This window comes from Kogia breviceps, chromosome 14 (assembly GCF_026419965.1).
Source record: "Kogia breviceps isolate mKogBre1 chromosome 14, mKogBre1 haplotype 1, whole genome shotgun sequence".
Taxonomy (NCBI): Eukaryota; Metazoa; Chordata; class Mammalia; order Artiodactyla; family Physeteridae; genus Kogia; species Kogia breviceps.
In genome coordinates this window covers 1733115-1746345 of record NC_081323.1, presented here as the reverse complement: position 1 = coordinate 1746345, position 13231 = coordinate 1733115, and the positions used below count along the sequence as shown (strand labels likewise).

The following is a 13231-nucleotide window of genomic DNA, read 5'->3' as shown; positions in this document are numbered from 1 at the left end:
AAACACCATCGGAATGTCAGAGGAGAATGCACATTTTCCAACAAGCCAACGCAGCCCCTGGGGCTCCAAGGCGGGCGGGGCCTTGACCGCTTGCTGGCTGGATGGGGCTTCCAGGGTGATCCCTGAGTTCCTGGCCCAGGAGAGGACTGGGGGGGGCACCCCTCTTGCATTAACACCCTCGGCCATACCAGGGTCCAGGGCCCAGAGAAAAGGCAGCTGGGGGAGGGTCCTCAGGCCTGAGCCGCGCTAGGACTGGCGGTGGTTCGAATGCTGGGGCCAGAGACCAAAGCATCATCTCAGGGAGTTTGGCGCCCCCCCGTGGAGCAGGCGCCCTGATGGCCCCCGGGTCTGTGGGGACAGGCTCTGCCGTCCCCGGTCCTCTCGGCCTGGCTGAGGGGCCTCCTCTAAATCCTGGCTGGGCCTCAAGGTTCGCACCCAAATCCTCCTCTCTGCTAATGTGACCCTCCCCGGGAGCCACACGGATTTCTGCAGAGGAGCTGGGATTGTGCCGGGAGGCCCAGGCGCGAATAGGAAATCCACCCTGCCTCTCGAGCTGGGGGTGCATGTGAATGCTGGATTACAGCTATGCAAGAAATTCTGTTCCAACACTCTTCAAATTCTTCCTTTCCCAAATATCCGCCTTTACATCCCACGGGGCGTGGGAGAGGCTTTCCCTGTGCCTGAAAACCCACAAAAATTAAATTTAAAACTCATTATGGCCAGGGGAAGGTTAATAAGAAAATCCTAAGCCAGATTTACCAGTTTAAGGCACTTTGTGAACCTGTATTAAACTTGCATGAATTAAAATAGACTTTTCAAATAAACTTCACCCAGAAGTCTGGAAGGAACTGGTCTCCGGGACACGCAGCTCTCCCCATGCCGTGAAACCACAGGCCCGTATTCTCGGGGGACCAGAGCAGAGGGGGTGGAGGCCCCCAACAGGGCCCCCATGGGGTGCACTGAAACTGGGCTGTGGCGGGGGGGCCTGTCAGGTGACGGCACCAGAACCCACCCTGATTATTTAAGACAGTAGCTGCCAAAGCACATGAGTGGCCACAAACTCCGAGAGCCGGGAGCATCAGGTCGGGGGGGCTCCGACGGGAGTACCCCCACCTTCCGCTGCCACGGGGCACAGAGACCTCAGCTCCCCCCTCTGGACACAGTGCTACCACCCACCTTCTGCCACTGCAGGCGCCAAAGCACAAGGTCTCTCTGCCTCTCTTCTGAATCAAAGTCACAAAGGTGTCTCCCACTGGCAGGGTCTAGGTCACCTGACCAGGTCGTGGCAGTAGAGGAGGGCGAGAAAGCATGTTTCTGGAAAATAAAGAAGGGAATTCAGAAGGTGCTGGAAAGTCAGACAGCCTCCTGATGTCCACTACACTGACCCTGGCAACTGAAACAAGAAGAGAATCTCCTCATCTCACAGAAGCTGCACTGTCTTCGGGCATGGCTGGATCCAGGCTCCGGCAGTCACTCGGCAGTTTCCCTGAGCTGTGCTTTTTCTGGGCTGTGCCAAGGTCTCTTAACCTCTCTTCTGTTTCTCCATCTGCAAAATGGGGATGAGAATGCGGTTCTCCTGAGGAACCGGCAGAAAGATGCAAGGGCAGAACCCGGCGGAGGGGGCACTCGGAACCATCGTCAGGGCTGCGCTGCTGTGAACACAACGGGGAACCCCCCGATGTTTGTCCAAACTTTGCCTCCAGGCTTTGCGGCTCAAAAGCACACTGCACTGTGGCAGCGCGGCCACACGGTTTGCATGGCCCAGTGCCAGATAACGCAGGGCCCTCACTCACAACTTAGGAAGAATTTTAAGACTGTGACGGCACAGCAGTAAACCGAGCTCAGGGCTCTTGTGAGCTGGGCCATAGCTGCACAGCAGAGACTCTCGCCTGACGAGAGGTGCTCAGGTTTCCATCGACACCAGCACCGCCTGCTCCGCCGCGCGCACGGTCTTTGCCTGCCCGTAACTGCGGCGGCCGCGTGAACCCCACCCACCGACGGGCGTGGTTTGCAGCCGTCGCTGCTGCTGCGGCAGCAAAGAAAGGGTTGAGGCTCTGTGTTTGGTCATCTGCACATCTGCAGCTGCTGGGGGGACCACCGGGATGGCAGGAGCCCAGAGGTGGTTCGGCTCGGGAAGCGCTCTGCAGCTGCGTCCCCACCCCTGTTCGTTTCCCATTTTGTGAGCACATGTTTATAGTCTCTCGAGAGCCCCAGGTATTTGCATTGGTCCCCTGCCGCCTATGGGAAGGGCTCGAAGGGGATTTAGGAGGGAGGCCTGGCGTGCGCGCGTGCACAGGCAGGGCTTAGTTCGGAGGTGGATACGCGCCCACGAGCCTCGGGCCTTGCCGGGCCTCAGCTGCAGGAAGCAGGGCCCTCTCTAGACGCCACCTCGCCGGCACGGACCGGGGACGGGCCAGCCTGCGGGAGTCACCGTGTCTGGGAGCAGCTGGGAGCAGAGGCCCCCCCCAGGGTCAGCAAAGAACCTCTCCGGCCTCCCCGGGCTTCCGCACAGGCTTGTAACGTTGTCTTTTCTTACGCTTCGCAGTTCGCAGGGGAAGTCCCCGAAAACCGGGTGGAGGTGGTGGTCGCAAACCTCACCGTGACGGACCGCGATCAGCCCCGCTCCCCGAACTGGAACGCTGTCTACCGCATCATCAGCGGGGACCCCTCGGGCCACTTCAGTGTCCGCACGGACCCCGTCACCAACGAGGGCGTGGTCACCGTGGTGAAGGTGGGTGCTCGCCTCGCCTCCTGCTGGGCTCCCCGAGCTCTGCCCCGGCCACGTGCCCTGAGACAGACGTAATGGGAATGACACTCGGGTTCAGTGCCCGCCACCCCAGTGTCCAAGGGCAAAGGACTGCGCCCGACCTGCCAGGGGCGGAGGCAGCCCCAGCGGGACCGGTCACGTGACCCCAGGGACTCTGCAGGCCCGGCCTGCCACCCACCCCCCAAAAGATAACTCTCCCGTCCTCTCCCTCGCACCTGGCCCTCAGCTTCTGAAGCTCAGAAGCCAAGAATCAGCCTCTTCTGCGTCCCCGCCGGGCGGCGACAGAGCTCTGCCCGAGGCAGCGAGCGATCTGTGCCCCGGGTGCCTGGAGGAGGGTCAGGGTGGCAGGAACACAGGGGGCGGGCCAGGGCGGGGGTCGCGGTAGCCTCCGGCCCCTCCTCCCCACCAGCCCCAGCAGCTCCCAGAGCAAGGCTCTGAGCGAAAGCACTTCACCCCGAGCCTCCGCGACGGGTCCCCCACGTGCACTGGTGCGCCCCCGGCCCTGCCCCACGAGCCTGCGCCCACGCTGGGCCGCTCCCCTCAGGGTGCAGACCCGGGCCCTGGGCTTTGAGCGAAGCGTCGTGGCCACATCTCGGGGAGGCAGCTGAGCGGAGGCCCGGTGAGGCTGTCCGGCCGCTGATTGAAACTGTTGGAGCAAATTACCCATTGACTTCTCTGTCACCAATGTTTTGTTTTGCCCTCCGACGGACTTCCGTTGGCCATGATAATCTTTCTGTAAGGTGTCCTCACTCAAGACTGGTGACACAATTTTTAATGCATGACATGCAGCACTACTCCCTGTCCTCCAGGGACACAAATGGATAAACATGGGGGAAGGACCACTTCCTTTAGTGACTTCTTCAGAGGCTCACCCACCGCGATTTTACAAAGTATGTTTAGGCGGGACAGTGGGGAGGACGACGAGAGTGTCGGCCCGGAGCCCCGATCTCTGCTGCCGCCTCCAGGCCTTCCCGCTGGGCAGGCACTGCAGCTCCCGGAGCCGCGTCTCCACCCCCTTGCCACGCCCGCCCGGCGCCGTTACTTACTTTATCGGAAACTCCTTCTCGTGCTCAGTCCCTTGCGTAGTAGCAGGAGCTGAGACGGCACGGGTTGGCGCGCCAGGCGCATGACTGTAAACACAAAAATCAAGGCTGGGCTACAGTGGGAGCCCGGCGACGGGGCGGAGGCACCTCCCAGCCAGGCGAGCAGCAAGCAGGCCAGCCGGCGGCGGGCCCCGTCACCGGCACCCCAGGGCTCGCGGGACAGCTGGTGCCACGAGGCGATCAGTTCCCCTCTGAGCAGAAACGTGTCACACTGTTCATCACAAACGTTTCCAAGCACACCTAGAAGAGAGAGAGACGGGTGTAGCCTCATCTGCCACTTCAGTTTCACGGTTGCTAGCGTGCTGCCGTGTCGCGCCATCCGTGTTTTGCTGCAGTGTGGCTCTAACTCCAGGACCTCTGCTCACATGGCTACAGCCGTTACGGCACCTGAGAGAGCCAGCCACGCCTCCGTGATCTCCAACATGAGTCTGCGTTGAATTGCCCTTAGTTTTCCAGAAGTGTCTCTTTGCGGTATGGTTTTTCAAATCTGGATCCAAACAGGGTCCCCACGTTGCATTCGGTTGTGCGGTCTCTTGCATCTCTCACAGTCTAGAACGTTGCCCCCACCTCTGACCTGTCACAGACGCAGGGTCCGCGGTGCTGAATCTGTCCGATCGCTTCCTCTTGGTGTACCTGGTCCCTCGCTCTCCGCTCTTCTGTGAGCAGGGCTGGACCTGAAGGGCCCTTCCACGGTGAGAGGCCTGCTTGTCGCACGCGGTCGCCCGAGCCTGGCCAGTGGGCTCCGGTGGGGACAGCCTGCTCCCACCTCCGCGGGGGCGACTCCTCCCCGTTTCGAGCAGCAAGCAGTCTGCAAAAACACAGCTCTCCGCCAGCCTCTGTCTGTTGGTTTCATCATCTACTGATGGTCACGGCCAAGTTAATTTCTTCATTAGGCAGTAGGAGGCGGTGCTCTACGATCCTATCATTCCTTCTATATAAAAGAGCCCTGCGATGACGCTGAAATGCAGGCCTGCAGCTGTCAGAACACCACGCACCCAGAGATGCCCACCCAGGCCCCAATCTCCCAGATCTGTGCGTGTGTGGCAAAGGGGACTTTGCAGATGTGATTGAGGATCTTGAGATGGGCGGTGACCCCGGATAGTCCTGGGGGCCCCCCAAGTAATCGCGGGTCCTTATAAGCGTGACGCAGGAGGACCAGAGTCAGAGGAGCCCTGAGGATGCAGCAGAGGTCAGAGACAGACGGACTGGAAGGTGCCGAGTTGCCGCCGTGAAGACGGAGGGAGGGGCCGAGAGCACAGGCGCCTCTCGGACGGACGGAGCCAGAGAAGGCGTCCAGGAGGAGCCTTCAGAAGCAACCGGCCCGGCCCACACCCCGACCTCAGCCCAGCAGCACAGACTTCTGACTTCTGGCCCCCAGAACTGTAAGATAACAAATCTCGTTAAGCCACTAAATAGGATTTAGTGATTTAATTTCATGTTGTTTTAAGCCACTAAGTAGGAACATGAAATTAACGCAGTTCAACAGAAAAGCTGAGAAAGAGGCTTCATTCTCCACCTTTGCTTCCGATTCTCAGAGCAGAGCCGGCGAGCCAGCAACAGGCAGTGTCACCACCTGCCTCCAGGCGGCTGCCGTAACGATGGTGTAACACGACACGCATTTACCCTCGCGCTCTTCTGGAGGTCAGGAGCCCGTAACGACCCTGTGACGGCATGTAGGGCCCACCTGGGTGATCCGGGACCACCTCCCAGCTCAGGACACTTAACTTCATCGTGCCTGCAAAGTCCCCTTTTGCCAGGGAAAGCGACTGTCCACAGATTCCAGAGATGGGCGACCTGGGTAAATGCAAAAGCAGTCGATGAAATCGCGCTTTCCACCTTCTCGTCACGGTTAAGAGCGTGCAGATTTTTATACACTCGGTGTGTTTTGGTCACAGCTGCAGTCGTCGCCGGTCTTGGCCTCTGGCAAGGGGGCTCCTCCGGCAGCTGGTTCTGGGCGCTCCTGCTACATCCTTGGGTTGGGACCTGAGTGGGCGGCCCAGGTCCGTCTTGCGGATCTCCTGCCTCACACCCGGACGGGCCATTCCTCTAGGGAGGAGTCACACCCAGACGCGGGAGGTGCTCGCTGCTGCTGCTGCCGCCATTGCTACCGGATGTTGTCAGGACGGAGCGAAGAAGTGACATTTCAGTGCGTGCGCTTCCTGACCACCTCACATTTACTTCACTGATTCATGGGATCAATTCATCCAAATTGAACACTGGAGGGCCTTACTTACCTTTGTTGATTTTATACTTGACCTCATTTCTCTTAACACTGAAAATCTTGGTTCCTAACAACAGTAAGATAATTGCTTATTTACTTTAACCTACAATATACAATCACCCCTCGGTATCCATGCGGGATTGGTCCCGGGGCACACACCCCCCACAGGTAGATACCGAAATCCACAGATGCTCAAGTGCCTTATACAAAACGGCATGGTATTGGGTTGGCCAAAACGTTCGTTCGGGTTTTCCCATGAGAACTTTTTGGCCAACTGAATATTTGCATATAACCTACACACACTCTCCCCTGTACTTTAACTTATGACACCTAATACCATGTCAGTGCTGTGTAAATCGTTGCCTGTGTGAGGCAAATTCAGGTTTTAAATTTCTGGAATATTTTTCAAATATATTCAATCTGTGGTTGGTTAAATCCACAGATGTGGAACCCATGGATATGGAGAGCCAACTGTACGTAAAAAGCTTAAAAAATAGCAAATCCAAAATCCCTATCAACAGCAAGAAGACCAAATGAATTTAAGATTTCTTTGCAATAACTGTTGTCCTTAGAATAAATCCCATGAAGGACTTACCATCTAAATGCTGTCCCAGTCACGAGAAATCATTATTTTTCTTGCGAGTTATATTACCATCGATATATAGTTTAATTTAACTCAGTTTCTACTTTTCAGGGATTGCTTTATATATACAAGTTTACTTGTAACACCTAACACGTGAGAATGTAAGATTTTACATGGCTCCAAGATCAGTTACGTGGCAAAACACGCGCAGCAAACCCACACCTGCGGACGTTCCCTTCCTCTGCTCACGGGTGGCTGTCTTTATGAGGTTTTTGGTTTACCCTTTCCGCGTTTCTTTTCGCAGACGTGAGGAGATACACGTGCAAACTCATGCTCCTCTCCCCCTTTCACACAAGAGGCGGCCCGCCATGCACGTTGCCTTTTCTGCTCGCCAGTGGGTCCTGGAGATTTCTCCGTTCCCACGTGCCTCTTCCTGGTTCTTTCTTACAGCCGCCACGTGTCCCCACTGTGCGGATGCAGCTCGTGCACCGCCAGCGCTGTGGGTACCTGGGCTGACAGCAGTGTATATCCTCTATGAACGATACAGAGGACACTTCCGTGAATCATCTTGGGCGCGTGACACTTCGCAGGTGTCTAAGCAGAATTATTCAAATGCAGTTGCAGCGTGCTGTGTTGCTTGTTTTCTAGTGAGACTGCTGCAAGCTTTGCCAGGAATAATTACACATCTCGGGGCCCCAAGTGCTTCCGTGCAGCTTCCGTCCCCCCTCAAAATGGGAAGAACACCCCCAGAGACTGGTCGTACCCCGTAGACGCTAGAACTACAGACAGTAAAACCATACTAGCGTTTATCAGCCGGGGTCCTAACACCCCCAAAATGTGTGTTAACTGGAGAGGATGGTCACGCCAGGGCCACGCACAGAGGTGAGGGGGCTCCGTGAGACCTGGTGTGTCGGTGTCCTGGGGCTGCTGTAGCAGCTTAACCACAGACCAGGTGGGTTAGAACAACTGAAGGATGCTGTCTCAGAGCTCTGGAGGCCAGACATGCAAAATCAAGGCATTGGCGGAGGAGCCCTCCTGCCCCGTCCAGCTTCTGGGGGTTGTTGGCCATCCCTGGCTCGGAGCTGCATCACCCCAGCCTGTGCCTCTGTCCTCACCTGGCCCCTTTCCGTGTCTCCAGTCTCCCTCCCCCAACTCACACGGCACCCAAGCTTGAATCGGGGCCACCTCAATCCAGGGTGACTCCCTCTCGAGACCTTTAACTTCATTACATCTGCAAAAACCCTATGTACCAAAGGTCACAACACAGTCACGGGTTCCAGAGGGACGTACCCTTGGAGGCCATCCTTCCACCCACCACTCCTGGCGAGGCACCCTGGACGGACAAGAGCTGGGGCCTCGACCTGCTAGGCTGCGGGGAGCGGGGTGGGGCCCCGGCACTCCCAATGCTTGACGGGCGCCGGAGCCGCCAGCGGGGAGGTGTGCCTGGCGGGAGCTGTAGCCCCCGCGGAGCCCCACTACTGCCACCCCGTGACGTGGGAAGCTGGGGGACGGCATCCTGGGCCCAGAGCAGGGCGGGTGCAGGCCAAGCAGCCTCGCGGGCACCTAAGCCGGCTCCCCGCCTCGGCGCCTCTCGTTCCAGGCGGTCGACTACGAGCTGAACAGAGCGTTCATGCTGACCGTGGCGGTGTCCAACCAGGCGCCGCTGGCCGGCGGGACCCAGACGTCCTTCCGGTCCACGGCGGGGGCGGCCATCTCAGTCACGGACGCCAACGAGGCCCCCTACTTCCCCTCGGACCACAAGCTGATCCGCCTGGAGGAGGGCGCGCCCGCCGGCACCGTGCTAACCACGTTCTCGGCGGTGGACCCCGACCGGTTCATGCAGCAGGCCGTGAGGTGGGCCCCGGGAAGGGGGAGCCCCGCCTTCCCTAGAGAAGAGTCCCGAATGCCCAGCGAAACCTGCAACCCAGAGAGTCCCAGGCGGGTGCTTAGGGCCATCCCCGACGTGCGGTGTCCCCAGGCAGGGAAGCCCAGGCTGCCCTGACACGAGACGTTGGGAAAAGCCTGAAGGACATTCAGCCGCATCTGGAGTCAGGCTGGGTCCCGACCCCGCTTGACGCTCCTGCGCTTATGATCTTGTGAGTCACCGGCCCCTCTGCCCCTCCGTCTCCCCGCCTGTAAAGGGGGCGAGGGGACAATCTGCCTCCCAGGGTCCCTGTGAGGTTCCATAGCCCGTCCTCCTTGGAGACTAACAGCCGCTGCTTCACCATCCCGCGTGGGAGGACCCCCCAACCTCGCGCGAGCTCGGCAGGAGGGCGGCCAGGAGGGGCTCCTGCAGCCCCTCTCCTCACGCCTCCCCTCCCCCCCCCCCCGCAGATACTCAAAGCTGTCGGACCCGGCGGACTGGCTGCTCATTAACGCCACCAATGGCCAGATCAGCACGGCGGCCGTCCTCGACCGCGAGTCCCTCTACATCAAAAACAACGTCTATGAGGCCACCTTCCTGGCAGCTGACAACGGTGCGCCCAGGGGCAGGGAGACAGAGGGGGGCCCGCCCCCGCCCATTCGAAGCCCTGGGCTTGGCGGTTCACTGGTGCAGGCACCCAGGTCATTTGCTCCCGTGTGGGTGCCAGGGGAGCTGGGCACTGTTACCACCACTGTTACGACTCCCTGGGCTCCTGCCATGTGCCAGGCGCTATCCATCAGTGAGCAAAACAGACAAGAGCCTTCTCCTTTGCATGGGTGACGTTCTAGAGGCCAGTGTGTCAGCTTGAACCAGGTTTGGCTGCATAATAATTATAGCAATCTTAACAAGATGGAGATTTACTTTCTCCCACATAAAAGAGGAAGCAGGCAGCCCAGGGTCAGGTATGAGAAACCAAGCTCAGTCTGGCCACTCCCGTGTCCTTGGCAAGCTGCAGCATGGCCCAGAACAGCTGCTGGTGCTCCAGCCATCATGACCACATTCTAGCAAACAGGAGGAGAGGGGAGGTCAGGAGCACGTCCCAGCCCTTCTAAGGATTTCCACTCACAGCTCACGAAGGCCAGAACTCAGTCACAAAGCCACATCTCGCTGCAAGGGATGCTGAGGAATGTCGGCTTCTGGTTGGGCAGTGATGAGCCCAGGTAAAGTTTGGGGCTTCAGTTCTTTTGTTAAGGAGCAAAGAGGAAACGGATATTAGGGACAACTCAGCAGTCTCTGCCCCAGGGAGACGAGTGTGAAACGAGTCAGCCAGAGAATGTCAGGGAACGGGAGGTGCTGGAAAAGAGCCAAATGGAGAACGGGAGAGTGACCGGGGTCTCCTGCTGCACTGTTGGCTACGAGTGGCCTGCTGTGGGTCCGGGACCCGTGAAGTCAGAAGGACAAGCCAGGGGAAGGTGGGGCAGGGACGGGGCTCCCGGAGTCAGGAAAGGGCACACGCAGAGGCCCCATGCCGGGCCCACGCCACGTGGGTGCTGGGATCAGCTGCATAAGTAAAGCTTCAGGAGCTAGAGTAGCTGCACAAAGGTTTCATCACCAGCAGCTGAAAGCTGGGACATGGTGAGCATCCCACAGCCTCCTGCCTACCTCCCTCACCCCACGGGGTCCACAGAGGCCCAGCCCCTCAGCCGGCCACGACGAGTGCCAGGCCCTGGTCAGGGAAAGCTGCTCTGAGCAGCAGCTAGAGCACCGAGATTAGATTAGGACGCAATCTTAATGAATCGGTGGCCAGAGCAGTGGAAAGCAGGAGGAAGACACCGGAAACGGAGCCCGAGCTGGGTCACCGGCCACCTACCACATCAGGCACCGAGCTGCGTCCCCTTCAACGTGCTGTGGTGCATTTCCTGCGAGATCACAGAGACGCGCTATGGGATGGACGCTTTGCACGCTCTTCCTGCCTCAGCCAAGAGACGCGGTCGTGAATGACGGGGCCAGAGCTGCCATCACAGGGCAGGGCCGCGGTCACAACACGGAGGACAGGCAGGCCACCTCTGGCCGCTCAGCGCTGGTCCACCCCCACTGTGCGCCTGGGCCGAGGCAGGGGCTGGGCAGGGGCGGCGGTTTGGGGATGGGACAGCTGCACGTGGGCAGGTGTGTGCAGCTCCTGTGTGTGTGCAGCTGAGTGGCTGCATATGTCATACGGCAGAATGTTAGTGTGCATGTGGGGCTGGGGTCGGCTGGGGTCTGTCCCGGGTGGGGCTGGGGTCCGTCCTGGGTGGGACTGATGGGGGTCCGTCCCGGGTGGGACTGGGGGTCCGTCCTGGGTGGGGCTGGGGTCCGTCCCGGGTGGGACTGGGGGGGGGCCTGTCCAGGGTGGGGCTGGGGGTCCGTCCCGGGTGGGACTGGGGGTCCGTCCTGGGTGGGGCTGGGGTCCATCCCGGGTGGGACTGGGGGGGTCCGTCCCGGGTGGGACTGGGGGGGTCCGTCCTGGGTGGGGCTGGCGTCCGTCCCGGGTGGGACTGGGGGGGGGTCTGTCCAGGGTGGGGCTGGGGTCCGTCCTGGGTGGGACTGGGGCGTGGTCCCATGCACACCGTGCATCTGTGGTCATGGAGCCCAGGAGTGACCCGTGTGATCACCCGTGTCCGGCCCACAGGGATCCCTCCGGCCAGTGGCACTGGGACCCTCCAGATCTATCTCATCGACATCAATGACAATGCCCCCGAGCTGCTGCCCAAGGAGGCGCAGATCTGCGAGAAGCCCAGCCCGAACACCATCAACATCACGGCGGCCGACGCGGACGTCGACCCCAACATCGGCCCCTACGTCTTCGAGTTGCCCTTTGTTCCAGCGAGCGTGCGGAAGAACTGGACCATCACCCGCCTCAATGGTGAGCCTGCCTCGGGCACCAGCCCACTGGCAGCCCTGCTACTGGGAAAATCGGACTGAGTCTAGGGTGCAGGCCCCCAGGGGCCCGTCACCCCTTCACAAGAGGGTCGCGCAGCCCCTTCCTGTGGGGTGGGGGCCCCTGCCTGTTCCGGGGCTCGGCCGCCAAGGAGGCCCCAGGGCAGGCCCCAATCTCATCATTTTAACAAGCTCAGCCTTGACCATCCCAGTGGCTATAACTGCAGACCACTTCCTATGCCAGTCACCAAATGATGGGACGGACCCTAACCAACATATTTCCTGAGGACACTTTCCTAGCCGTGGCCTCGGTAGAAAGGGCATCCAAGTTCTGAAGTTCTGATAGCATTTGCTTGTTCCCCAAGCCCTTACCAACACTGAATATTGTTTTAAAAAGCATTTTTCCAGGGCTTCCCTGGTGGCGCAGTGGTTGAGAGTCTGCCTGCCAATGCAGGGGACGCGGGTTCGTGCTCCGGTCCGGGAAGATCCCACGTGCCGCGGAGCAGCTGGGCCCGTGAGTCGTGGCCGCTGAGCCTGCGCGTCCGGAGCCTGTGCTCCGCAACGGGAGAGGCCACAACAGTGAGAGGCCCGTGTGCCGCAAAAAAAAAAAAAAAAAAAAAAAGCATTTTTCCAATTTTTTTAGCCAAAATCACTGTTTCCACTTGTATCTTTTGATTACCAGTGGACATTTTTTCATATATTTATTGGCCATTTTTTGTTTCTGTGAACCATCTGTTCAATGTCCTTGCCTATTTTTCTTTGAAAATGGGGTTTTTTTTCCGATTTGGTAGAACTCTTTATATATTAAGGAAATAATTTCTTCATTTTTCATGTTGTAACTGCTCTATTTTTTTTTTTTTTCGGGGCTGTGTTGGGTCTTCGTTGCTGCACGTGGGCTTTTCTCTAGTTGCGGTGAGCAGGGGCTGCTGTTCGTGGGGGTGCGTGGGCTTCTCATTGCGGTGGCTTCTCTCGTTGCAGAGCACAGGCTCTAGGCACCCGGGCTTCTGTAGCTGTGGCACACGGGCTCAGTAGTTGCAGCACGCAGGCTCTAGAGTGCAGGCTCAGTAGTTGTGGCGCACGGGCTTAGTTGCTCCACAGCATGTGGGATCTTCCCAGACCAGGACTCGAACCCACGTCCCCTGCATCGGCAGGTGGATTCTTAACCACTGCGCCACCAGGGAAGCCCAAATGCTCTATTCTTGAATTGCCAGCATCTCAACCTCATGGTATAATGCAGTGTGTGTGTGCGCGCACACGTGCGCACATCTATATGCGTCTTAGCCGAACAGGCGTGTTAGATGTTCACGCGGTCAGGCCGAGTCTTTGCCTTCGTTAGTCTCGCTCAGAAAGGAGGGCCGGCTGCTCAATGAGCAGAGCCCGTCCCGTCACTTGCACCAGGTGACTACGCCCAGCTCAGCCTGCGCGTCCTGTACCTGGAGGCCGGGGTGTATGACGTCCCCGTCGTCGTCACGGACTCGGGCAACCCACCCCTGTCCAACACGTCCATCATCAAGGTCAAGGTGTGCCCGTGCGACGAGAACGGCGACTGCACCACCACGGGTGCGGTGGCGGCAGCCGGGCTGGGCACGGGCGCCATCGTGGCCATCCTCATCTGCATCGTCATCCTGCTCAGTGAGTGCAGCTGGTCCTGGGGGGGCGGGGGGCGGGGCCCAGGTCTGCCCACAGCCCCACCTCCTGGCCCCTCTCTGCCTGCCGGGAGACTTCCAAAAGCCCAGCCCAAGCGGGCGCCTGAAAATGGACACAGGCACAGGCAGCC

General features: G+C 59.1%; 1 protein-coding gene across 1 annotated transcript in view; it reads left to right on the top strand.

Annotated features, from left to right (window-relative positions):
* The window catches only part of CDH4 (cadherin 4), a 560279-nt gene that overhangs the window by 540086 nt on the left and 6962 nt on the right, over positions 1 to 13231 (top strand). Inside the window, exons 9-13 of the mRNA XM_059036614.2 lie at positions 2546 to 2731; positions 8275 to 8528; positions 9009 to 9151; positions 11207 to 11440; positions 12853 to 13086. Coding sequence (XP_058892597.1) covers positions 2546 to 2731; positions 8275 to 8528; positions 9009 to 9151; positions 11207 to 11440; positions 12853 to 13086 — 1051 coding nt within the window. The remainder of the gene's footprint in view (positions 1 to 2545; positions 2732 to 8274; positions 8529 to 9008; positions 9152 to 11206; positions 11441 to 12852; positions 13087 to 13231) is intronic.